The following is a 26200-nucleotide window of genomic DNA, read 5'->3' as shown; positions in this document are numbered from 1 at the left end:
GCAGTTCAGAGCTCTTGCCATTCCCCATCCAGATTGGGGAAGGAACTACGAACCAACGCAACACAAATGTGGCCGTACTGGCTGCCTGGGCCAGCATGAGCACGCCGCCAAGGGCAGGTGGCAACCACCATGGCCAGGAGCCCAGGTGTCCCCCTACAGCTGGAGCAGACATATTTGTGATGAATCCCCATCTCAGTTCCAGCTTCACCTTGGCTGCAGGCCACGGTTCAGCGATTTTCCAGGGGCACTGCTCTGCAGCTCCTTAAACGGCACAGCTTTCCAGGGTGCCTGCAAACTGCCCGCCACTAAGAGCCGTTACCTGCCCACATGGCGGCTGCACATCTGCCAGCCTTAGCATCACCCCTCTGCTCGCCAGGGCTAAATGCGGGCTGAGAAATCGCTTTTCTCCCTGCGGAGGAAGGATGGGAGACGGGGCAGGAGACACTGACCCCACCATGCCAAGGAGACTCGGCAGTGCTGCGGGGCTGGATGTGCTCCATGAGCAAGTGCATGCCTGAAGCCCATCTGGAGCATCACACCACAGGCTGCCATGGCTCAGCTCTGGGCACCAGCTCTCCCCACCTGCCACAGAGACTTCATGTTGGATGCAATCCTGAAGAAAAATCTGCATTTCTACTCGTGCGAGTCTCCAGTGTCACTTGGGGGCAGTAAGTGCAACGAGCTAGAAGGAGAGCATAGAGCTTACATGGTAAAACCAGGCTCTGAATAATATCCTCTCTTTACTTCAGAAAGATTAAAGAGCAGGTTTTCACTTGCTCAAAAGGCAGCAGAAACTCCACGACGCAAGAAGTGCTGGTACGCTGCAAAATCCTGCTGATAAGGTATGCAGATGGACTCCATCAATAAACCCTGATGGAGACAGCTGATACCAAGAGACAATCCTTGCCCTGGAGCCAGCAGGGTCAGCGCCCTCCACCACACCAGAATACACACAGCCTCCTCAAAGGGCTGCCTCTCCCCCGAGAAACCCAGTATGTACTCAGGAGCTGGGACAATTCCCCAGTCCTTTCATCTGCTGCATTAACCAAGTAGCTGTGACCTGCCTATCTCGTTAGATAATGGGCTTTAAGGTATCTCTATTGTAAGGGATTTATTAAAGACCACAGCAAGCACATTCCTCCCCGCAGGAGAAAAAATACCTTAATGTACTGCAAACCCTCCTGGCAAAGGCTCCTATTTGAACAGATCAGAGATACAAGTTTGTTCTGGTCTGGACAGTGTTTGAAGTTTCTTTTCCAGCTAACGAACAGACTTGTTTATAACAAAAGGACAGAGAGCATCCAGTTTTCTAAACAAGCGACTTCATGGTGCTCGGTTTTGTGGCATGTAGCTACGACTAACGCACTGCACGGTCTCTGCTTGCTCCTTTATTTTAGTCTGAGATATAAGGACAGTCTCCCTACTAAATCAAAAACCTTATTTCTTCAGGCTCAGTCTCCCTATCAAGACACAAAAGAGCAGTCGCCTTCCACTACGTACAATCCAAAGGCAAAGGAAACTCAAAATTCTCAAACCCAAACACTTTCAGCATGTTTTCTTACCACACCAGCTTACCTTACGGCATTGCAACCTCATAGTTAAAGAAGAGCTATTTTCTAAACAGAGAAGTTTGTTTCTAAATAAGGGTCCTACAAGAAATAAAGTAAACCACAAGCGCCAGGCCAGGCTCCTGCCGCGACTCCCGTCCCCGGAGGCAGCACAACCCCGGGGACAGGCCCCCCCCCCACCTTCCTCCCTCATTTCCAAGGCTCGTACGGGCATGGGCAGGGGTCACCGGAGGGGCTGCTCCTGGCACCGGGGTGTCCCAGCGCACCAGGGGGTGATGGCACACCCAACCACCCGGTCCTTTCAAAAGGAGCAGGAGGAGCAGGCACCGGGGACTCACCTCGGCACTCCACGCCTGGGTCACCCCAGAAGAGCTCCTGGCACTCCCGGCAGGTCCGGCCTCCGAAGCCCGGCGTACACTGGCACTGCCCCGTGAACTGCCAAAAGGAACCCCAACAGGAGACGTGAGCAGCCCGGCCGCCCCGAGCACAGGCCGAGCTGGCGCAGCGTGCCCCCCGCTCCCCTCACCTCGTTGCAGGCGGGCCCGAGGGAGCGCGCGGGGTCGCAGCCGCAGGGCTCACAGCCGGCGCCGCTGGCCAGCCTCCACGTGTGCGGGGCACAGCGGTCGCAGGTCTGCCCCACCACGCTGGGGAGGCACCGGCACTGCCCCGTGGCCGCCTCGCACCGGCAGCTCTCCGAGCCCTCGCAGTCCTCCCGGATGGTGCCCAGGTGGTTGCAGACGCACTCTGAGGGAAAGAGCACGGCGCCTCGCCGTCAGCCTGCCCCCCCCACCAGGCTGCCCGGAGCCCACATTCAGTTCCTCCTCCCGAGCCCCCAGAGGTGTGGGCAGACGCCGGCACATCCCAATGCCTGTGGCCAGGCCGGGCCAGCCCGTGGCTGACCCAACTCCCAGGACCATACAAGAGCTCTTCTCCCATCCCAGGCTGGCCACCCTGCAGCGTCTGCCCCAGCACACAGCAGGTGCCAGGAGCCCCTCACTCAGCAGCCCAGCCTTCCCTCTGCTCTCCTTCCCCGCTCCGCATGCAACCGAAGCCCACGCCGGCCAGCTCCGGTCGGCTGTACAGCAGCAGGCCTGCGCGGGGCAGCCGATGGCGCGCCAAGCAGAGCCGGGCCCCGCTCTCCCCCCAGCAGCCCGCCTCCCTGCCGGGCTGTGCCTGGTGCCACAGGAGGTGGCTCTGCCTCCCCGCCGCCTGGCTGGGCTCCTCACCTCGGCCCTCGCTCCCCCTGCCCAGCCACATCTGCAGGGACGCGGGTGCATGCAAAAGCCAAACCCTCACCCCGCCACCCTCATCTCTGGGGAAAGAGATACACAAAGACTGCGAACAAGAGGGCAAGAAACCCCCCTCCCACAAAAGCCTCATCCTTTCAGCACATGTAAATGTTGTCCCTGCTCCCCCTGTCAAATGTAAAGGACTCCCCGCCTGGCCAGGCATGCGGCTCCAGCTGCAGGTAATGAGGTTTCCCCTCGCCCCAAACACTCCCAGGTGAAACAGCTCAGGCAGCTGCTGCCCCACACCACAGCTGACTCACTTCTGCAGTCCTGCTGCAGGGCGCTCCCGTAATAGCCCTCTTTGCAGAGGTGGCAGTTTTCACCCTCCGTGTGATACAGGCACTTCACGCACGTTCCCGTCCTCTTGTCGCAAGACTCCGGGTCTGTGGTGTCGATGTTGTTGTTGCACTGGCATGGCTGGCAGGAGCCGCCAACCTCGTCGGGGCTCCCAAAGAAGCCAGACGCACATTCATCACATCGACTGCCTGTTTGAACAAACAGGCACGGTGGGAACTGCCATCATGGCTCGCTAGTGCGCGGCCCCATAGACGGCAAGACTGAGGCAAGACAAAAAAGGCTGTTAAGGGGTGGGGAGTGTTAATCAGATCATGCTCGAAGCAACAGAGGCAGCGCTCCAGAGGCAGCGCTCCATGAGACCGCGGTGGCTTGGCGCAGCATGGATGGTACCGCCTAGGGCACCCAGGTACAGTGCTGCAGCCCAGCTGCCAGCACACTTGTCCCCTCAGTTCCATTGCTGTCCTTCCCATCCATCCCTGCTTGCCACGCTGGTGGCGATGAGGTTCACGGCCGGCATCACCTGCACAAGCTGCCCAGCCCTGGTACCTTCCAACTGCTGCCAACCTCCAGCAGCAACACACCGACACCGGCACCGTGGTCACAACCAACAATCCATACGAACACAGCCCTCCTCACCAGGAGGTTCAACCCACCCAGCCCCCTCCACACACCCACCAAGTACCTATGTATCCCACACTGCAGACGCACACGACTTGCAGCGTGACTGGATCCTGGTAGCAGCCGCTGGCAAACTGGCGTCCGCTCTCGGGGCCGTCAGGGCACGGGCAGGGGCGGCAGTGGTCACCTGAGCCCAGGATGGGGTCTCCGTAGTAGCCAGCCTGGCACCTATGCGGCGGGGTACATGGCATGCAGGGGACCACAGGCAAACAGACCGCAGCCTTGCCGTAGCTATACTCTGGTTTTCAACCATCGTGAAGAACCAAAGGGTGAAAAAATATCCTTATGGCTCTCTCACGCCGCTCACACTCCAAGCAGCTGTGCCCACAGAAGCAAATTTGTCTGGTTTATGCCAGTGTAAGAGCAGGAGACCCAAGGCAGATGCCTCTCAGGAGGCTTGCGATGGAGAAAGCCTTTCTGAAGCCCTGGGATCCCGCAGCGTGCTCCCGGCCGCCTGGGCAGGCGCTGCTGGGAAGTGCAAGTCGGTGGGCAGGGAAGAGGGGGTTCCCCACTCGCATCCTCCTTTAGGACCACCAGCACTGCTCTGGCTCCAAGGGTCCAGGGACTTTCCATGGCTTCACACCCGCCTGAGCACCAGTACCAGAGGGAAGCAGCTGCTGTGCCCATCCTCTGCAGGGAAGGAGAGGGGCCGGGGAGGGGGCATGCACGCCGTACCTCTCGCAGTTGTGCCCTGCCGTGTGGTCCCGGCAGCTCAGGCACTCTCCGGTGTAGGGGCTGCAGTCGTCAGCGTGACCATTGCAGTTGCAGGGCTGGCAGTTGGGGAAGCCCCAGAAGCCAGGCAGGCAGCGGTCACACTGCCGCCCGTACACCCCGGGGAAGCAGTGGCACTGGCCCGTCTCTGCATCGCAGAAGGCGTTGTAAGAACCTCGGACCTGGCACTCGCACGCTGCAAGGAGAGGGGGAGAGGGGTTGCGTTTCCACAGCAAGTCCTAAACACGGGGCCGCGGCCGCAGCACAGCCCGGAGCCAAGGGTTTAACGTACATCGGCATCCACTTGGCCCGAACCCAAAGGTGCCAGGGGCGCATCTGTTGCACTGTCTTCCAACAACATTGGGACGACACTGGCACTGTCCTCCGCTGGGATCGCACACCGAACTCAGGGAGCCCTGGGGGTCACACTGGCATGCTGAGCAGAGAAAAGCATCGGGAGGAGTGAGTACCGTGGCGCAGGACACGAACCAACTGCCCCATCTCACGCAAACCACTCTGCCTGCACGCGCTGCCCAGCTTCCAGGTGCAGGGTGCCCTACAAGTGGACAGTTACATACATAATGCGGTCTCGTGTAATAGCGCAGAAATGCTGAATATGATGTTCTTGCAGACATCAGTCATGGGAGTTTTCACAACACTCCTGCTGTTTTCCAGACACCGGTATCTTTGGAAAGTTTCCCAAGCGCTGTTCGTGACCACATCTTCACCTGAGCCTCCCACTGTGAATATGTCCAGTGATTTGCAGTACGGCATGAGAACAAGCTACAAAACAATTTCACAGTGACAGTGTCACTATTTATAAATAGTCTCTGCCAAAATTATGAAAATTCAGTATTATCCCATTTCCTATCATCCTTCATTGGCCAAAAAGCAAAGAGCCAGACAGAATGTGGAAGGGAAATGACGGTATTTCTCTAGGTTTTTGTGGAATAGTTCTGGTATCTACCAAATCTACCAAATTCTATCCATTCAAAAGAAAAAGGTTGATGCTGACATTCATGACATACATGGCACACATTATCCTCTCCGAAGAAACTACAGGCCATTGGAACTAGCTGCAGTTCTGTAAAATACAGCAAAAGCCTCTTAGCAAAAAAAAACCCACATACTTTGAGACTGAAGAAACCTCAACTGCTTTATCTTGCTCAGTTAAAACCTGGCTTCAGCCATAAGCAACAACGTTGTAAAACATTACTTTAGATTTACACAGACTCATGCCAGAAGAGATGCAAACTTTCAGGCTTCTAAATACACTTGTACCCCAGAGCATCCCCAAAATAGTTTTTACTCACAGAGTCAATAAGCGTGTATGGGCTCTCCGTCTCTGTATCCACTGAGGAGTACTGGGGCAGCTCCAGGCGGATGGTGTAATTCAGCCCCTTCTCAAAGCAGACAGGCCGCGGGAAAATGACGTATCTAGATGAGGAACAGGAAACAATTCTTACTTCAAACATCCAGTGCCATAAAGCATTTCAGGTAGCCCTATAAAGCAATCAAGATAATGGGCAGAACAAAAGTTTGATGTGAAAGAAACAGTTTGGAGGCTTGTGCAAGTCATAACTGGAAAAGTTAATCCACCAGATAAAGAGCCATACCGATCTTCACTCACAGGCTGTGCAAACATTTCCCTCCCCTCTTTACTCGGTGAACAAAACAAATCAGAAAACAAGAAGAAACTTAGAAGCTTTGAGTCTACAGATACCATGCTAAATATGTTTTTGTAATTCACTGGAAACGAAATATCATCCCTTTTCATAAAGGCCATGGCAAACTGGAAGCGTGATGTTACTCTGTCCTGATTGTTTTGTAGATGTTTTTTCTCCTTTTGTCCCATCCAGTTATACTGACCTGGAGCCAGGTGACAGCGAGACGACCTGATTATCATCATCAGGAACTGTATTGCCACACCGGCTACCCGTAGGAATCTTCCCTGGGCGTGAGACGCTGATCACAGCTTTTTCCCACTGATCTGGCAACTGGGGGGGAAAAAAGGCCGATCAGCATCAAGGAATGGCCATAAGCTCCCAGGAGCATCCAGAGCTCAGGCCAGCAGGAAATGCATGAGCACAGACAGGGTGGTCTCTGCGCTTCAGAGAGGAGGGGCTGCAGCCCCAGCATCAACGGGGCATCGACTGGCTGAAGGTTCGGGCTGAGACAAGGCAAGGCAAGTGCCCCTGGGCACCTTCCAGCACAACAGCCTCCCTCCCTCCCAAAAAAACATGACTAGGTGTAGGTGGTCAGCAGCCCCATCTGTAGCACGGCATCAGCAGGGGGTTTGGCAGCCTCCTCTCCCCCCACCTCTTGGTACTGTACCCGAGTATTTCACCGCAGTCAACTGCTGCCAAGCTCTAGGTGAGGAGCTGTGGGGATTTTTTGCCTTTCCCTTCACCCTGCGAATTATCCACTGTCAAAACCAACTGCTTGCAAACTCTTGGCTGCTGGCGTTCAACATCCAAGATGGGTGAGCTGTCTTCTAAGACCCGTAACAGCATTTCCACCCATGAGAAAGCCATCTGGCTGATACCAAATTTATATTCTAATCTGTCCTGACAGGACTTGTCACTTTTTAATTTGCTCATTAAACAAGTGCTGAAACAATGCAATAATGAAAGAAACTGTAAAGCAAATAATACTCGTAACAGTCAACATCTTTGTGATTTTGACACATCTCAAACATCCAGCCGAGTGTCCACCCTCGTCTTCCGAGTCCTCAAGATGCCTGGAAGCGCCGGGCTCCTGTCAGTCATGCGCCAGGACAGCCAGCGCCTGCCAGGAGGCAGCAATGCCCATAATCACAGACCTACCTGTGGCTCGTAGCGGACCACAATATCGTACTCCATGGAGTAGGGGATGTTGTCGATGTAAAATTCCAGGTACGCCCCTTCGGGGACCCTTACAAATCCTATGCCTGTCCACGATGGTGTGCGGTCTGGCGTGTACTGGCGCTCTATTACATTTACTCCCTACAAAAACAAGGAACGGAATTTTGAATACCAATACATTAAATTTGTGAGCCCCATGGGAGTGCATGAAGTGATGAGTTCTACTGATGGATCACTTCTGGATCGCAGCATCCATTGTTTGCATCCCAGACAACACAAATTCTCTTTTAAACCCATATGTGTGCACACTGTTACCCTTCCGCTTCACCATACAGAAAAAGCAAGGAAGATAAAATAAAACAACACTGCACAACTCTTCATCCATCACACTGTTATGGTGGAGAGTTAAATTAAAAAACTTGCTGTGAGTAACTAATCCACCAGCTACAACATCTCGTCCACTGTAAAGACTTTCACATCACACTTGTAGCGGTAGGATTTACTGCAGTGGCACATAACTGCACTATTAACCACTCAAGCTGAGTGCTAATTACTTCCTGACTACACCGGGCGTCTCCAAACCAAAGCAGAGCTCAGCATAACATTTGAAAAGTAGATCACTAAGTAACAGAGATCCTAATCATTGATAGATGTTTAATAGCCAAATCAATATATGGTCACTCCTTTCGGTCTGAGGTGCCAGATTTTTATCTGTTGCTCTTTGTATAAAGCAAAGAAGAGGAAAAAGGCAACAGAAAATGGAAACGTGTGGTGCTCGAACTTCCCATTTCAAATATATCTGCATCCACAAATAGTTCTCCATAGAACAACATCCTGAGCATTCCTAACGAAGCTGCTTCAGTAGAAAGCGATAAAATGAAAGGAAACATCTATATATATGCGTATCAGTTCAGGATGTCCCCTCATGTATTCTCACACTCTGAAAAGAGCCTGGCTGTAAGTTATCACCCTTTGGCTTTGCACAAAGGGTCAGAGCTCCCCAGAGAGGATGCCAGGCAGGATGGAAGTGAGGGCACGCAGCTGTTGGGAGCACAGGGGCTTGGCACTGCCTGAAAGCCCCTGCGACTCGGGTGTCACTTCATTTTGTCTTGTGCTGGTCCCCCGCCTGGGAATTCGGAGTTTTATTCCGCCACCAGATTTGTGAGAAAGGCTTTCGATGCTGGAGTTTTTTTAAACGGTTTGTTCTGAAGGTTTCAAAAGGCAAACCAGCAGCACATCCCCACAATCTGCTTGGCAAGGTAGGTGGGTTTTCACGCCAGGCTCCTCCACCCTCGAGCCTTGGCGAGGCCTGGGGTACCCCCTCTCCAGCTGCGCAGACACAAGTGCACCAAAACCCCTGTGCGAGCTCACATGCCCTCTGCTGTGGTCCAGCTTCTGCTCTGCACTGTCTTCCCTCTCTGCGGTTATCTGAGAACAAAAACCCTCTGCCTTGGTTGAAACTGCAAAGTGCTGCATTTTGCCTGAAATAAAGAAATTAGGACCAAGTGCCCTAATTGCAGGCAGAAAAGGATCTGCTGCTTTACAGAAACCATTATCTCCTCTCCCTGACTCCTTGCAGGAGGCCAAAAAATTGATGTAATCACCTAGCTGCTGTTAATGAATTAAAAGCAAGGCTATTTGTTCGATGGCAAACAGAAAGAGCCAGACGCTGATGTACCGTGCCCAGCGGGCAAAACAAGTTACGAGGCTACCTCACTTACAAAACCAGGGGGTTTTGCACAACCATCTGTGGTTTTAGTCATTAATAAAAGAAATATTACCGGCGTACAAAAACTCTAAAAGCCGTGGCAATGTGCTTAAATGCATACTTTGTTCCCTCCTGGTCTCAGCCGCACCAAAAAGAAGGCCAGTGTCATTGTCCCACTGCTCTCGAGGTAAGAGGGGAAGGAGAAGCAGGTACGGTGGGTGCGAACACAGTGAAGTACAGAGAGGGATGCTGACAGGAAACTAGCTGTGCATCCATGATCAAAGAAACGGATTTAAAAAGGAAAATGGCAGTTTCCCCCCCTTAATTGCTTCATTATTTATCGGTACAAAGATTGAAGAACTACAGGTTGACAGTTTTCAGACTTAATTCAGTTTTGTGTTTTCCGCATTTTAATTGCAAAACACTCAGGGTATAAACCAGATGCTTCCAACGCCCAAATGGTGAAACAACTTTCCCACACCTGACCAGACACACCAGCCCACTAAAACTGCTACTCACGGGACCCAAGCTGGCTTCCTCCGCCTCATAGATGTAATGATCGAGTGAAATGAAGTAATAGCCAGGCTCCACCTGGTTGCACTGACGTCCAAACATGTGGGGCCGGCATTCGCATTGGCCGGATTGACTCGAGCAGCTAAAAGGGAAGAGCAATGAATTTACAGCTCATCTTGGCTACGCCGAGACAGCGCTAGAGCAATCTTCCACTCTGGTGTGACACAGGAGAAGGACTTCTGGACACAGCTGCATCTAAACATGAGATATTCTCGGGCTCTGCACAGCTGGACCATCTGTACTGCTGAAATGGCAGTCTCGGCTCAAGCCAACCATCGCTCTCCCAAACAAATCCTCGGGAGCAAGCACGGGCCAGGGACCGTTTCCAGCAGGCAGTTTGCGTGTGGTTTCCTCTGTTTGGATGGCAAGAGGATTTCTGCTATGGATGCAGGCAGCTCCCCGGGGCCAGACAGCAGTCCTGGGAGAGCCTCGCTTGCTACCACAGACATAGCCAAGGGGCATGTCTGCCCTGCAAGCCTTCGGCTCCAGGCTTGCAGGCCATGCAAGCAGCGTATCTGTTTGTATTGGCTGAGGCAAAGCAAGAACACGCATGACCCTGCATGCCCCCAGACGTCAGGCTGCCTTCCTGTGCTGCAAAGCACATCCTGAGGCATTGCCCACCAGCAGCTACGCACGGGGGCGGGGGGGGGGGGAACCACACCTGGCTGCTTTAAAGCAGGACAGACACAGCCAAAGAAGTGGGGCAGACAAAGCCATCGCTGGGGAATGCAGGAGGCCTGTCCAGGGCGGCACACAGCCCTCCGCTTCCTTCAGAGCCATTTTATTTGCTCAAGACATCTCTAACCCCAAACTGCCTTTTGGCGGGTTTATTGTTCCCACAGCCCACCCCGCATTATGAAGAACCCTTGGGCACGTTCTATTTTTGCATACACCTGGGTCACACTTTTTCATAGCAGGGTTTTTTCAGTTCACCAAAACACACCCCTTTCTTGAAATCTGAGTGGAATTTAGAAACATTTCCAGAAGTCAAACCCCTCTGGTTTCCATGGAAGACCTCCAGGCTTCTCAGCCCCCCGTTCTAAGAGTAATTTCTAATCGAAATCATGTTTTAAATTGCAGAGATTGACTTAATCATTCACTTTGAGATGCCAGAAGTCCCCTAGCTGCCCCAGAAGGGGAGCTGGGCAGTTTCCCCTCTGGGGATGGCGATGACTCCACCACCTGGGTTACAGCGGGGCAGGGGGGGTGGATAATTTCAGGCAAGGTGTGGCTGCTCCAGGTGCTGCATCCCACATCTTGAACAGGAGCCAGGAGGCAGCAATTCAGCAGCGAGGGGGAAGTTCCCCCTTCCCACTGACATTCGAGAGCAAAGCCAGAGCCAGCGCCAGGCTTCACAGCTCTCCTGTGGCTGCAGGGAAGGCTGCTCTGCGCCCACACCAGGACACCGCATGTCCCCTCCCCACATGGTTTTGCAATCGCTGGACTCAATGCATGGGAAACAGGCTGCAAAGCCTTGCTGGGCCATGGCTGAGCCTGCACCCCAAACCCCTGGAACCGCGGCTGCACTGCGGGAGCTGTTAGGAACTACGCGGCGTGACCGATCTGTGTGCAGGGAGCAAGCACGGGGGAGTAAATAGTCACTAACAGCTACGCCGCTGTCTGCCAAGGAGTAATAATTCACTCAGGACTGGAGGGGAGTGACGGCCCACGGGGCATTCCCACGGCAATCCCTGCCACAGATGGGGTGTCTGCAGGCTGTGATGTCCCACAGGAGGCACACTGGGACCAGTCCCATACTCCCCCGGTGCAGTCCAGTGGGCTCCAGTGGGAAACAGTTTGTCCACTCCCTTGGGAAACTTCTGCGGCTTTGGACAAAAGTAGAATATTTCAAAGGGTTTGTGGAGGGAAGGGGGGGGGGGAAGCAAAGTAACATGCTGCTGTTGAAAAGCCTGGGGTCGGACATGCACCTAATGCACAGGAAACTGCTCCGGTCAGAGGAGCAGTGTGGCTATCCAGGACCCCTCTGACCAGGCATTTAAGCCAGGACTTTCCCTGCTCTTACTGATGGATGCATCTTCAAAAACTACGCTTTTCTCTGAAAAACCTCCACCTCCCCCGTGGGCGCTTCCCGGTCCGCATCCCACCCCACGCAGCACCAGCGGGGCAGCACAGCAGTACTGTGCAGCTAGCGTGCTTCCCCCCATGCTGGTGGGCAGGCAAACACACTGGGGCAGAAAGACGGTCCCAAACACCCTCCTCCACAGCACGCTGAGCCCTGGATGTTGTGGTTGCAAATGAAGGGAAACTCACTGGGGTGAATGATTACAGGAGAGTAAATGGGCTGAGACTCACTTGTTGTTCAGCGCTCCTCCCCGGTCGCAGTCGCATGGCCGACATCCATCCATGTCATTGCTCAGGCCCCAGTGCTCAGGCTGTAGGAGGAACCACCACCAGCACTGTAACCCAGTGCTGATTTAACCCCATCTACCCCAAAGGCACATTTTGAAATACTCAGCGTAAGCCACCCCAGGCTGCCCCCCAACCTATAAATCCTGCTCCCCTGGTCGGGGGCCTACCCCTACAACCACCAGCACAACCTCCCCACCTGCTTCTCCTCCTCCTCACTGACCATCTCAAGGGCTTGAAAAAAACAACCCACCTCTTTCTATCTAGCTTTTAAAACAAGATTCAGGAGGACCCAAGCTCAGAGACCGTACTCCTACTGCACCATTTACACCGGTTTGGGCTCCTGACCCATGAAAAGCTTGAAAAATCACAGCCCGGTACGTCACCCCGCAGCAGGGCGCTAGGCATGGGGCTTTGTGTGGGGCACTGCCCTTGCAGAGATGCTGCTCTGCCTGCCCGACAGCCAGCCTTGATTAGCTTTTCCATATAGTTCACTGTTAGATAAGACAGCCCGTCAGTGTTTATACAAACACATCCCGTTATCTGACAGCGTGTTTCTGTAACACTCCAGCACATATAAACACTACGTGGAAATGTATGCGTATGAAATAATCCCTGCCTAAAATAATAGCCTGTATAGAAAGCCTTTTTTTTTTTGGTAACACTGCCTCTCTGACCATTTTGTCCTTCACCCCAGCAGGAACTGCCCCAGATCCCTCATTTTCACAGAGCAACCGCTCCAGATATACTAATGCCTCGGTCCTTACAGTCCTGAGAATTAATCTGGGTGCTCTTGTCTGCCTTAACGTGCCTCCCTGGTCCCCATAACACAGCGTGCTTCACTCCTCCTGGCATCCCCGCGGTGCCCGCTCCAGCCTGAACGCCAGGGCGGGCAGAGAGTGGCCGGCACCTTGCTCCCAGCTTTCCGCAAGCCACCCTCCCTCACACTAGCATCTCCTAACGTTATTTTCTGGCAGGCTGCTTACCAGGCAGTGACTGCACTGCTTTCCTGTCACCAGGCGCTTACAATAGCAGTTTCCTGTCTCTGAATCGCAAGGATTCCCCCCGGGGTGGGTACCCAGAGGATTACATGCACAAGCTAGATTGGGAAATACAAACAGGCAGGTCAAAACGCAGGATTGGAGTTACATTTTAGACAGCATCCAACCTAAATATTTACATTAAAGCTTCGCCTCCCAGGACAGAGATTAATTGCACGCTTTGCCCACCACCCACCCCTGTAAAACTTGAAATAACAGAACAAATAAGGAGGATTCTGCTGTTTCCACTGAATACACTAGAAGGATCAGCTGTGGAACTGAATTTTAAGGGCGGGTGGACTCCAAGTTACAGCAAATCTGTAAGAATGTTTTTCCTTTAGCAAAACCATGAAACAAAGGCAAAAAACCCACCCCACAAACCAACTTCTCCCGGTTCAAACAGCTCCTCAAAGAGCTTTTGATCACACATAAAGGAACATATGTTTTTACTCACACTGACAGCCCGCTGGGTCATCAGCACTCAGGCCATAGAATCCTTCTTTGCAGAGGTCACAACGCTCCCCTTCAACAAATAATTTACAACGGCATTGTCCGGCAATGAGGCCAGTAGAGAAATCAGTGTGGCGATCGCAGATGCCACCATTCTGGGAGCCAGCTGGGTCACAGTTGCAAGCTAAGAAGGAAGCACTGCATGTGATTAACTGCTACAAAAGAAAAGGCAAAGGCTCACACGAAATTATTTAAATTCGGCTGCTGTGTAGAGAGAGGTATTAGACATGACACGGGTTGAACACGTAATGACCAGATACACTTCCAGATTCTCAAAGAGAAAACAAAACCCAGCCGGGTTCACTCAAGACCACCAAGACAACCACCTTCCCTCAAGGATCTTTGTTTGGGAGCACGGCACTGGCCAAAAGAAGGCCAGTAATTCCTAAATTCTCCAGGGAAAGCTGGAGGGGGGGCCACGGCCGGGATGCAATGGCTATTCCCACCCTAAGGAGCGGGGCTGCACTTACGCTCACAGATGTCGGGGTCCCGCACGTCCCTCTCCGGGTGCTGGAAGTAGAAGGGCTTGCACTGCTCGCAGTTGCGTCCTACGGTGTTGTGCTGGCAGTCGTCACACACTCCCCCGCTGGTATTCCCCGTCGTCATGTACACTGCCATGTCAAAGTGGCACTGGCTGGAGTGGCCATTGCAGTTACACTCTGTGACAAAGACAGAAAGCAAAGTAAGAGTCTGGTCCCAGGGGAGGAACAAGCCTGCAGAAAAGACGCACCAAGTCCACCGAAGAACATGCAGGGCTTTACGTATTGTCAGAAGTTCCCAAGTAACGGGCACGTAATTCTCACTCCAGAACCCAGCTCTGCGTTTTTCGCAAACTCACTTTTGCACGCATTACTGTTACGGCCTTCAGCAGGTCGCCAGGGTAAGTCATGGTAGAAATCCAAACACTGTTCACAGTTTAACCCCTTCGTATTATGCCTGCACATGCAGTGTCCATGGACCTGTCATTTAAAAAAAAAAAAAAAAAAAAAAAAAAAAAAGAAAGAATTAAAAAAGAGGAATACAGCTGGTTATAGAAGAGGAAAGGAAAAAACCTCATGCAAAACATTAATGCAAAATGTAGCCAGTACATAAAGAATATATTTCTGGAGACATTACTGCATGTAACTGCATGTAGGAAGGCATAAAGGGCCACAGAAGCATCCTTTACCTGCCAAGGTAAGAACGTCCTCACACAAATTTGTCCTTCTTTCCTTACGGAACTACTGCCTGAATAAACACTCTCAGGCATGAACAAGAAGAGCACAGTTCCACCTCAATAATCACAAAAGCCTCCTGGACTTCAAAGTTAGCTGTTTATTAGCTGTTAATTAGCTATTAACATGCATCTAGTTATACCAGCGCAGTCGCTAGCTCAGCACCTTGTTTCCAGTCCTGCCTGGGTTCTCAAAGCAAAGACAACAGCCAGTTTGGATGGCTTTCAACCATCAACCCCAGACTTTGCCTTCAACATGTACAGTACAGAAAAAGTACGAAGTAGACCAGCAGTGACCGTGTGACAGCTGCTGCCGTAGACGATGAGGACGACCGGCACGGGAGCTAGGATTTTAAAAGCAAAGCCAGTCCTGCTGCTGCCCAGGTGGAGACACTCACTAAAAGCACAGGGCAAGGGAGCGTACCCGCTCGCCAGCACCCCGCTGCCCCTGGGGCAACCACACAACCTCCCCGTCTGCCTCCACGTTTTGGTCCCGTTAATAACTCACTCATTAACAAGGGTGCTATTACTGCTTGTCAGGCAAAAATCTGGGGGAAAACCAGAACCCAGAAGGGATGCAGCACTTGCACAGCAGCGTACAACGCAGGCAGCAGGGTTTTCCTTCAGAGCCTGCTGCTGATTACGGCTACAGCCTCCATTTCTCAGTTGATAACGACTGATACAAACACATCATGTTTGATTCGCAAAGGTGTTTCATTCTTTGATGTCTCTACTCACTTCAATTTTAGAGTAACCAAGTTGACTCCCATGCCCATCTCCGGCCCCATACTGTTACGCTCCCTTTCTGCATTCCTGCCTTTTAATTTCATCAGCTCTTTAACATAATTAGAGAAGGAAAGCTAAAACAATTTTCACCTTATCTCTGCTTGATTAACACCAATAACAAAAGATACATTTGCTGAGGAGGAACAGTTTTAAGTTTTCTTGTTTGATAATTGAAGGTGGGGAGCGTGGGGGGGCAGACTATCATCTTTCAATTTGTTTTAAGCCACTTAGAGGCACTAACAGGAACAGCTTTATGCAGAAAAGCGAGTATTTACCATTCCTTCCACTTCTTCCTCAAAGCCGTCCACTGGTGCACACTCACTGGCGTGCCCGTAGCAGAAACAGTTCCCACGAACCACCATGTCGTAGATGGCATAGTAGTACTTCTCTCTGATCTCCATCCTCGAGTCCAAGAGATTATCTCCCAGAGTGTGCAGCTTGATGAATTTGACTCTCAGATTTGTAATCTTTAATAGGTCTGCGGGGGACACACAAAAAAAACCCACCAAAAACAAACGCCGTTTGGGGATTATTTACCAGATATTGTATTGAATGGGAGGAAGCCAGAGTGACTTCCCAAGCACACTTCCTATGGGCAGCTCAGATCAGATGCAATTTCAGCAGTTACATACTACACACGTCACTTCATACTCTCAAATTTTAAAAAAATCGCATTATCTTACCACAAGTTGATCACTGTATAAGTAAGTGTAAGCCTAATTAAAAATACTAGTCTTTTATTATAGACATATGGCAGGCACAAACACAAATATTATTAAAGGTGCACAAAACAGTAGCACCAAAAAGCCACTGGTTCTTTGGGCCTTTAAAGTGTAAGATGGGCAAGGAACCGATATTAAGGAACTGCTGACAAGTGGACGAAGAGCTTGAAGAGTTACAAGCCTTTTAGAAAAAAATCTTAGTTGACAACAAGACACGAATGTTTTTTCTCACACGGCCGAATTTCCTAGCAAATGTAACATTACATTTTGCTGAAAGAAGCAAGACCCCATCACCGACCAAATACAAAGGAGAAGTTCTCGAGGGACAATCCGTGGCAAGACAATATTGCAGTAATTAATTCAGTCTGCATGTTTGCTTTGATGTTATGAATCCTGTGTCATTTCTTAGAGCCTTGAAACTAGGCTTGAAAAAGCACTTCAAGCCCACGAAAGCAGAGTTTCTCCTTTAAAATGCTGGTTAAAGAAACACTCAATTTATTTAGCAACTAGCAACACTCTTCTACCTCGGATCGTTTCTTCTGCTCAGTTAGCTTTACAGTGAAGGACACAAACCGAAACTGAGAACGCATATTAAATTGGCAGTCAGGTTTAAGGCCAGGCACTGAACCCCTGTTCAGCCCAAACGCCCCAGGAGGTTTCTCTCTGAGCCACGCTCAGCAACAGATCTACCTTGGCACCCCCAGACTGTCACGACCACATATGAACACTACAGTAATTTGTGTTTTATGACTGTATGTGTGTTGGCCAGCCACACAGTGCTACCAAGGCCAACCAACCCGAAGCCATGCCTCAGATGTTCTGAAAAATAAAACACGACCCCCTTGGTTTTAGCTGGAAATGCAGAATGATGCAAGTACCTCTGCAGCTGTTTCTTTTGCTTTCTGAATACTGTACAACTACAGGATCACGTTCTAAGGTTTCTATCAGCAATTGCACGTGCCTTGGGGAGACGGGGTGTTTAATGAAACCAAATCCCTCATCAATTAAGAAAAGGACCAATTTCAATGATGCGCATAAGAGAAATCACTTGAGTTGACAACACTGATTGTTATTTCCCAGCATGTCATCGTCCCAGTCAGCGAAAGAAGCCAAGCCATACCACAAATGTATGACTTCAAAACTGTTATTGGTTTTATTTGAGGCTGACTGGTTTTTTTGCAAGCAAGTAAATACAGAAATGCTTTCAAAGGAGCCTGGAGGTAACTGTATACATACTTTGAATCCTTGGACTGTATGGATCTTCAATTCGAAAAGCAGGATCTAAAACACGGTATATTACCTGGAGGAAAAATGGTACAACGGAAGATTCAGCTTTAAAAATAAGACAATCTGAATTTGTATGGAAAAAGGCTATACAATAAACGTACTGGGGAAAAAAAAAACCCTCTGACCTCTCCCTCTGTTGAAGGTTCAATGTCAGAGTATCGGGAATCACAAATTATATCATCCACTTTCTTCATGGGTCCAGTTGAAATCCCAGGAAACGAGCTCTCACAGTCATATGCAAAATACCTATATACTTGCCATGTTTTTCCAAAATCAGAGGATCTTTCTATCAACATTGCAGCAGGACGGAACGTCTAACAGTAAGAAAACCAAAAGAGATTTTATTAGGTCCATTATTACTTGCATTTACATCAGGTGCTTTTAAGTGCGAGTAATCCACACGTCTGGATTTTAATCTCTGTCCCTGCACTGACTACTTCCAATATCTGGAAATATTTTTCTGCTGATATCCCACTTTCTGTTCACCCATCCTTAAAGTGACAGCATTCAGCGGCCAAGCACTTAAATATGTTCACAATAAATGAGCAAACTCAAGTAAGATTTTTTTTTTATTCCAAATCCTTTCTCAAAACCTGGGGCTAAAGCAGGCCTTTAGGGAGACAAAAAGATTTTTTTCCTCTGCTTGTGGAAAGCAGCATAGCCTTATTCCACGCTGTACCTCCTTGCCTAATCTTCTGCAAAGGACCTAATGGGCCTCCTCTCCTGCCCTGGGAACCAGGAGGCCACTTTCAGTGCTTCCCCTCCAGCTCCAGTGGCCAAGAAGCTCCTGCTGAGCAGTTATCTCTGATGCTCAGAAAAGCCCTGGGATCGCCCACCTCTCTTTGTTGGACCACACTCCCTTCTGCAGCGTCTCTGCCACCCAGTACCAGCTGTCCTCTGCGCTGCATTAAGAAAACCTTCTTCTTTAAGAGGAATGACAGGCTCAGCTTCAGCCATTCACGCTGCGTTCGACTCCCCCAGTCCCCAGTGACTCCTCCAGCTGGCTGTGCCCAGACTCCAGCAGGCTGCATGTACTTCACACAAACCACCGTCCTCCTTACCCGCATGTACTCAACTCTAGAACAACTAACTAATGAGACTTTTACAAGATTTTTAAACCCTCTGACCTAAAAAATCTCATGTTCCAGTTTATGCGCTGCCCCTCAAAAAGTGGGCATTAGTTTCACACCTGGCTTGCACCTACCAAGAAATACCAACAGTCTCTTCATTACTTTTATGTGCTCAGAGAAGACACCCCCCAGAGCCAAGCACAAAAGCATTTCAGTCACAGCTGGAAAGAAATGTTCTTTCTGCTTCCTGGCTGAAAGTATCACCCAACTTACAAACTGGTATCTCACCCAACAACAAACGTAGCAACCCAGAGGAAAGGTAAAGCAGCTCGAGTGTCTACCACACAAATAAAGTCAGCAAATCATGATTGAAACTGTCTTTCCCCTGCATCCTTCCTCCTGATGGCAGACCAAGCCGGCCACAGCACCTGCATCGGGTCAGGGATCTCTCGGCGGTCCAGCAGAAAGGACCACCTTCCACCTCAGCCACCACCCCGAGGCAGCGGGAGAAACCCAAATCAATGCCACAGGGAAGAGGAACCAGCTCTCCTAGAAATGTGACGGCTAAAAACAAAGAGGTGAATTTGTTTACATGCAAAGAGCAGCGATTTAGCCCTTCAGGAACTGCAGCCCCCGAAACCTCAGCTGAAGTTTGGTACTACTGCTTGCTTGGGATTTAGGATGTACAGGACATAATCTGCCATTCCAAGACATCTGTTTACAAGGAAACAAAGACACTTTGTGTACAGATGTTCCTTCTTCCTGAAGACTTTTCCATTTGCCAAACGAAAACCGACATCAGGGCCAAGTTGTGTTTTTTTTAAGAAGAAAAATCCTTGCTACTATACGATTTATTCTAGAACGCAACTACCAGAGATGGACACCACACAACCCCCAGCTTCAGGGTGACTCCTCCTGCAGCCTCACCAGAGGCCAAACGCAGCTGAAGCTACAAGGCACAACTCAGCCTTCCTGCACAACTTCAGCAGGAGCTCATGGCTGGCACCTCTAAAAAACCAGGAGAACAGCTCAGCCAAAGCCCAAATCCCTGTGAAGAACTACGAGACCTCTCGTTTCCTTGTGTTTTAGGGTTCGGGGTAAGGCTGTGGCTTCCTTACCTTGAAGGTCATAATGAGATGAGTGAAATGAAACTCAGCCTCCAGGTTCAGCTGGATAGTCACATTCTCCAGACCTGCAGGGGCAGAGAAAAGAAGCCATGCAGCAGGCAAGGACACGCACCAGCCCCTACATCTAAATTCTGCCAAAGCTCTTTGCTCCAGTGGCGTGGAGACTCTTTTCTTTGCCACTTAGCTCTGTTGTCGTAAAGGGACATGAGTGTCAGCGCTTTACTGAGGTACAGGGAAGACACCACGGACCTGTTGAAGAGTGCATGCCACACTGGACTCCTGTGCATCACCTGCGTCACGTGCGCTACACCCGAAGCGTGAGCCTGCGTTGCCGTTATTTCAGACCACGTAACACGATTAACATCACCAGATGCAGGGTAAGGATGGGGACTGCGGTGGGCTGGGTCCTGGCTCCAAAGCACCCCCAGAGGCTGGTACAGCTGGGGGTGCTGAGCCCAGACCCGCACGGTGACTCCAGGCTGTCCTCACACGCTGCAGCCCATCCAGCAGCCACAGAGGGGTGAGATTCTGCAGTCCCATCACCCCAAGTCTCACCAGCAGCTGATGGGGGCTGTTTCCCACCTTTCTTCACCCTCTCTGGACTCTCCTGTCTGTTCAGATGCAGAAACAGTTCCTTTACAACCTGCTTTTCAAATACCCCTAAAGCAAGCACCACAGCCCTGCCTTGCAATCGTGCTGGCTGGGAAACTGGCGAGAGGCAAAAGGTTTCCCAGACTCTGCTGCAGGACTACCCAAGGTCAAGGACTCCACACAGAAAAGAAGAAAAACAGTAACAAATATTATTTTGTCATGCGAAGAGACCTCTCAAAACAGCTGGATGTTAATTATACTGTGGTTAGAAATTTTTCAAAAAAATCAAGATTTACAGAGGAGAAAGGGTAAGAAATGAAAACAATAAACCAATAAAGCGCTTAGATTTTTGACCAGCTGTAACATTATGTGGAGTATGCAGCAACGGTCCCTTCTGCTGTATGCCTGAATAGAAGAAAACATGAGTTGGACAGAAAGAATCATTTGTTATTTATTGTTGAAGGACATTTTCATGACCTTATGAGCTAAGAACTTTTCTGTGTGAATGCTGCCAAGCCTGTTGCAAAAAACATGAATTATTTGGAATGCCAGAAGAGACCCACTGGAGACAACCAGATTGCTAGGCTGATCTAAATGGTTAAAATAGATTGAGTGAAAATCTTTTTTTACCGGGCAGCAGAAATGTTACAAATATGACCTTTTTTTTTTTTTTTTCTTCACAAACAGTAAGACAGCTACTGCCAATGTATTTGCAGAAATCCCATCCTGTCCTGCTGGCTTTAAGGCTTCAGGGTAAAACTGCTGTTTGAAAAACCTCAATGCCTTGTTCTCTGTATGAAGGCATGCCAAAAACATAACCATAAAAGTAAAAAGGACAGAGGAAGGATTTAAAAAAAAAAAAAAAAAGCCACCAAACTAACATGCGATCATTTTTTTATTTTTTTTTAAACTAGCTGGCTTGTTTCTGGTGTTCATTTTACTGCTTGCCATATGGATACAGGAATTCAGGGAGCCCAGGAGGGAGGAGGTAGATTGCAGGGTACAAGATGCCCCTGGCTTTGCTCTGCCGGCGTAGGACAGGGAAATGGGAAGTCTGCAGGCAGGACAGCAGTCCCGGCCCCGCGCCCAAACCTCCTCCTTCCACACCCTCCCTGCAGCCCAGCGGTCCGGGGAAGCCCTGGGTCGGGCCGGGGAAGCCCTGGGTCGGGCCGGGGAAGCCTCGGGTCGGTCCGGGGAAGCCCTGGGTCGGGCCTGGGAAGCCTCGGGTCGGGCCGGGGAAGCCCTGGGTCGGGCCGGGGAAGCCCTGGGTCGGTCCGGGGAAGCCCTGGGTCGGTCCGGGGAAGCCCTGCGGCGCTTCCTTGGCAGTGCTGCCCCGGGATATTTACTCCTGGAAGGCTGCTCTGCTCCTGCTGCCCAAACACGAGGGAGATTCGGAGCCAGCACAAGGAACTTCTCTTTAGGAAAGGATTCTTGCAAAGCGGTGGGACAGCTCGTCCTAACGCTCCCACAAAGGACTAAGGAAACTCCTTCGTTATGGATAAAGGACTGCTCCAGGGCACACAAAAGGAGCCGGTTTTACTCAGCCCTCCTCGCACAACATGATCCTTCACACCACAATAACCACCAGGCCAGAGATAGCAGCGACCCCACAGGTACCCTTGGACAAAAGGAGGGAAAGCAGCTCCCAGTCCTGGAAACGGCTCCCAGACAAACCCCCGTACCGTTTTCCGACTGCCACCACAGCTTCAGGCGATTTGGAGCAAACGTGGTGACGACATTCTCAATGCGATGACTGTCAGGATTGAGAGTATCGTGGAAGGGATTCTCAGAGTCACATATGAAACATTTTTTGTCCTCCTGAAACAACAAAACAATCAGCATTACTGATTTTATCCGCGGGGCAATAGTTGCTTCCTGCAGATAAGAGCATTTTCTATCCATATCACATTCCACTCATTTTGCCTGCAGGAGTCATCAAAGGTATTTTTTTTGTTGAAACGATAAGTGTATTTACCTTTATGAATTAATGCAAATTGCCAAATGGAAAATATGCCAGGAACTCCATAAACTTTATTTTTAGGAGAAGTATGCTTTCTATTGAAATTGCAGTCTCAGGAAATCTCTTCCAGCACACATATTCTCCAGTAGAAGTCAGAATCAAAGGCAGCATCTACAGAAAATCGCCGAACTGCTTCTATACAAACATACACATGGCAAAACTACATCTTCCACAACTTGTGTGAAATAATGTTGGCTTTTGGGAGCTAGCTAGGAGATGCAAGTTCTCTGCATTGGGGATACCTCCAGTGAAGCTCAGTGCATGTCAGTGGGCCACCAGGGATTTGGTAACCAAGCCCTTTCAGCACGGGGTTAACTTTACTCCGAATCCAGCTTGTCAAGGCCACTGCAACCCCAAGCTATGCACATAAACTCTGTTAGCACACACTACAAGGTGTGCCCAAAAAAAAACGGTTGGATACAAGTCCGGCACATGCTGCCTGGGAAAGCTGGAAGCTTCCGCACCAGGACAAAACCGCATCGTGACTATTACTACGAACAATGCCATTTTTGCACCGTCCAGGTGACTAAAACCACCATTTTCCAATTTTGCAAGGTAGGATGCAAACCAAACCCAGAGGAGGCGTCCTGCCCAAGCCAGCCTGCAGCTGGGCAGACCAGGGGGCAGGGGAGGGAGCGGAGCTCCTCGCAGTGCCGTCGCTCCCTCCCTGCAGCAGCCCATCGCTGTCAGAAGCTACACAGGCATCATTCCTCCAGCGGGTTTATGGAGACAAATGCAGTACTTCATCAGCTAAGGACATGAGCGAGCAGCTCCGTGCCACGCAGGCTTTCCATTTCACCGATTCTGGCTTCAGCGGCTCCCCCCAAGCCCGGCGCTTCCCCCACCCCAGCCCCCGGAGACCCCTCCAGCAGAGAGCACGGCAGGAGCAGGGGTCCCGGGGAAGATGTCCCCTCCTGCCCGCTCCAGGCTCCCCTCCCCCACCACCACAGCCCCCACCTCATGCCATGGCTTGCTCCTGTCTCCCACTGAAACCGAATCCTAGAAAGCCCAATCCTGCGAAGCCCTCAGCACAGCACAGCCCCGTTACCAAGAGGATGCTTGGCACCTTCCTGCAAGTTGCTTCAATACCACTTAGGGTTCGGAAGTAACCAGGGCCATCCCCAGCGCTGAACTGGGGCTGTGAGCTCAGGAGTAGGGGCACATGTGAGCTTCTGTAGTGATGCTTTTTACCGCAGCACTTCAGCATTTTTTGAGGCAAGAGAACATCACAACGTGCCTTTGCTGTTTTGTTCTACCAGAGATGCTAACGCCGTTTAAGTCAATCCCAATATACTCTGAAAACGTACCAGCAGAGCTAAACTCCACGTTAAATCCAGTATTAACTCCAGCAGATGGAGGGCTACAGCGAAGCTAAAGGCGGGGGAGGTTTGGGAACCGGAGGGCACAAGTGGGCCAAGCGCTACAGCCCCTCGGGCAGGGCCGCCGCTGCTTCCCGCCGCTCTCCTTCCCAGCGCCAGGATCCGGCCCTATTGTCTCCGCGGTAAATTCGGCTCCAGATTATCCCCTTACTTTCAGTTCAACGGAGTTGCACTTATAGCTGATATCTTACTCTTCCCCACCATCCCTCCCGTCTCTGAGACTTCCAGCCTGGTGGCGTAATTAGGAACCAGCTTTGTGCCTTCCACCAGATGTGCGAGCCAGCCTTGTTTGCATCCTTCACTCGGAGACCATACAAACGCGATTACATTGCGGGAACAGCGGCCAAAGCGCTACCCGGGTCCTACAGCCCCCTCCGTCAGGAAGCCGTCTAGACGGCTCCGGGAAAGTCGGCAAATAAAGTCTGAATTGAAGCGACTGCGGCACATTCCTCCTCATTAACCTCCACCGGGGAAGGGGGGCCGGGGGCCGCCGGGGTGCCCCGGGCGGCTCCGCCGGGGCGTGGGGTCCCGCGCAGGGCCACGGCGCCGCCCCACGGGAGCCCCCCGCCCGTGGGCAGAGGCTAACCCCGCCGGGGCTCCCGCGGGCGTGCGCCCCCCCTGAGGCCGGGGGTGCCCCGGGGGCGCTGCCCCCCGCGTCGAGGCGCTCACCTGGAGGTGGCTGACGATGCAGTAGGGCTCGGGCTGGCCGAGGCCGCAGGTGGAGGAGGCGGAGAGGCGGGCGGCGCGGCCGATGAGCAGGTCGCCGGTGGCGGGGTAGCAGCTCCCCTCGGCGCAGCCGTAGCTGTACTCGGGCTCCTGCGCCGCGGCGGCTGCCAGCGCTGCGCGGCCGCGGAGGGCGAGAGGGGGGAGAGAGGGGTGAGAGGGGAGCGGGAGCGGGCGGGCTGGGCGCCCCGAGCCGCGCGTTGCAGGGGCTCTCCCAGCCCGCCGTGCCCCGACGGCGGCCGGAGCGGGGCGGCAGTTACCGAGGCAGCAGCAGAGGTACAGCGGGAGGCGGCCCATGGCGGGCGGCGGACCCCGGCGGGACGGGACGGGACGGGACGCGACGCGACGGGGCTCCCTCTCCGCGCCGCCACCGCACGCTGCTGCTCTGGCTGCTCCACGCAAGCGCCGCAGCTTCCGCGGCTCCCGGGGAGCGGCTCCGCGCCGCCGGGCGCCCCCCGGCCCTCCTCCTCCGGGGCCGGCCCGGGCCGCCCCCCGCGGCCCCGCCCGCCCCGGCCCCCCGCCCCGGGGCTGCCCAGCCCCGCCGCAGCGCCACGGCCCGGGGCAGCGGCAGCCGTCGGGGCCCGGCAGCCCAGCCGCGGTGGGAGTCCGGGGGAGAGCGGGCCGGGGAGGGGGGCCGCCCGCCCCGCTGCAACCGGGGAGCCCCGAGGGGGGAGCGGGGGGACCGCAAACCCCGGCACCGCAGCTAGTGCCCTCCCCGCTGCTCCCCAGTTGTGGGAGCGGGCTCGGGGCGGGGGGCAGCAACGGGGGGGGCAGCGGGGAGGGTGGAACCGGCGATGGGACGACCCGTCTTCCTGCCCGTGTGGGGAAACGTGCAAGAAGGGGGGTGGACCCAATGCAGCTCTCTGCCGGGGGTGCTGCTGGGGCTGGGCGCTTGGGAGGGAGGGACGGGGGCGGCATGGAGCGTGCCCACGCGGCAAGGCCCGAACCCCCGCAAAGGGCCGGGGGCCGCAGCCGAACCGCGAGGTGCCCAGCGGCCCCGGGTCGGCCGGGCGGCCCACCAGTACCGTGCCTGGGGGCAGCGGCAGCGGTGCCCGTCGGGCCCGGGCCAGGCTCACCGGGGAGGGGGGGGGGGGGGCTCCTCGTGTGCCTCATGAGCCGGGCGCATGCGGCGCTGCCCGCCCAGGGCGGTACGAGGGGGGGTGGCTGTGCTGGAGCTGCCCCCGCGCTCCCGGCCTCAGCTTCGGTTCTGCGGGCTCTGCTGGGGGACACGGGGGCTTGGGCTGCCGGCTCGGCACGCGAGGGAGAGGGTCGCTGGTCAGTAAACACTGGGGAGCGGGCACAAGGGGCGGGCGGGTCTGAAGGGCGCAGCCCCAGCTGGGCTCAGGCTGGGGCAGGTGCCTGGGTTTATGTACTCGAGTTACGCTGGCGCACACGCTACGCGTAAACTTGTATAAACCTTTACCAGGCGCTGGCGTCCCTCGGGTACGCTTTGCCCTCACCGTGGTGCCCGAGTGGAAGGGCGCTGCGGTCTGTCTGTCCCAGCAAGCCCTGCCGGGGTAGGTAAATATGTTCGTTCTCATTTTACAGATGGATAAGCAGAAACAGAGAGATACCAAGTGACTTGCCCTAAAGGTTAAACACCAGGTCTGAAACATAACCCAGGGATCCCGACTGAAGAACTCTTGGGGCCGTTTCATTAAAGGTACCCAGAAAATCAAACCATTTTAAGCTGGCAGG

The 26200-nt window shown here is 52.7% G+C and overlaps 1 protein-coding gene across 3 annotated transcripts in view; it reads right to left on the bottom strand.

Moving 5' to 3' along the window:
* The window catches only part of LAMB1 (laminin subunit beta 1), a 44018-nt gene extending 19061 nt beyond the window's left edge, over window positions 1–24957 (bottom strand). The window contains exons 1-23 of one of the 3 annotated variants that reach the window (XM_040596739.1): window positions 24763–24957; window positions 24449–24618; window positions 22063–22198; window positions 19781–19854; window positions 17718–17906; window positions 17542–17605; window positions 15859–16061; window positions 14423–14543; window positions 14055–14243; window positions 13529–13708; window positions 13021–13133; window positions 11981–12060; window positions 9614–9749; window positions 7369–7527; window positions 6413–6540; window positions 5857–5980; window positions 5122–5326; window positions 4836–4979; window positions 4508–4739; window positions 3837–4000; window positions 3118–3342; window positions 2095–2312; window positions 1907–2003 (exon numbers count right to left, since the gene is read on the bottom strand). In XM_040596739.1, coding sequence (XP_040452673.1) covers window positions 1907–2003; window positions 2095–2312; window positions 3118–3342; window positions 3837–4000; window positions 4508–4739; window positions 4836–4979; window positions 5122–5326; window positions 5857–5980; window positions 6413–6540; window positions 7369–7527; window positions 9614–9749; window positions 11981–12060; window positions 13021–13133; window positions 13529–13708; window positions 14055–14243; window positions 14423–14543; window positions 15859–16061; window positions 17542–17605; window positions 17718–17906; window positions 19781–19854; window positions 22063–22198; window positions 24449–24618; window positions 24763–24799 — 3388 coding nt within the window. In that variant the 5' untranslated portion in view covers window positions 24800–24957. Of the gene's footprint in view, window positions 1–1906; window positions 2004–2094; window positions 2313–3117; window positions 3343–3836; window positions 4001–4507; window positions 4740–4835; window positions 4980–5121; window positions 5327–5856; window positions 5981–6412; window positions 6541–7368; window positions 7528–9613; window positions 9750–11980; window positions 12061–13020; window positions 13134–13528; window positions 13709–14054; window positions 14244–14314; window positions 14349–14422; window positions 14544–14963; window positions 15154–15858; window positions 16062–17541; window positions 17606–17717; window positions 17907–19780; window positions 19855–22062; window positions 22199–24448; window positions 24619–24762 lie in introns of those variants that run through there. The other 2 variants (XM_040596740.1, XM_040596741.1) reach the window with 2 other exon arrangements.
* Between the last annotated feature and the right edge of the window lie 1243 nt (window positions 24958–26200).

The sequence above is a fragment of the Falco naumanni genome, chromosome 5, assembly GCF_017639655.2.
Source record: "Falco naumanni isolate bFalNau1 chromosome 5, bFalNau1.pat, whole genome shotgun sequence".
Classification (NCBI taxonomy): Eukaryota; Metazoa; Chordata; class Aves; order Falconiformes; family Falconidae; genus Falco; species Falco naumanni.
Note: the sequence above shows the minus strand (reverse complement) of the source record. Positions and strands in the feature narration are given on the sequence as shown.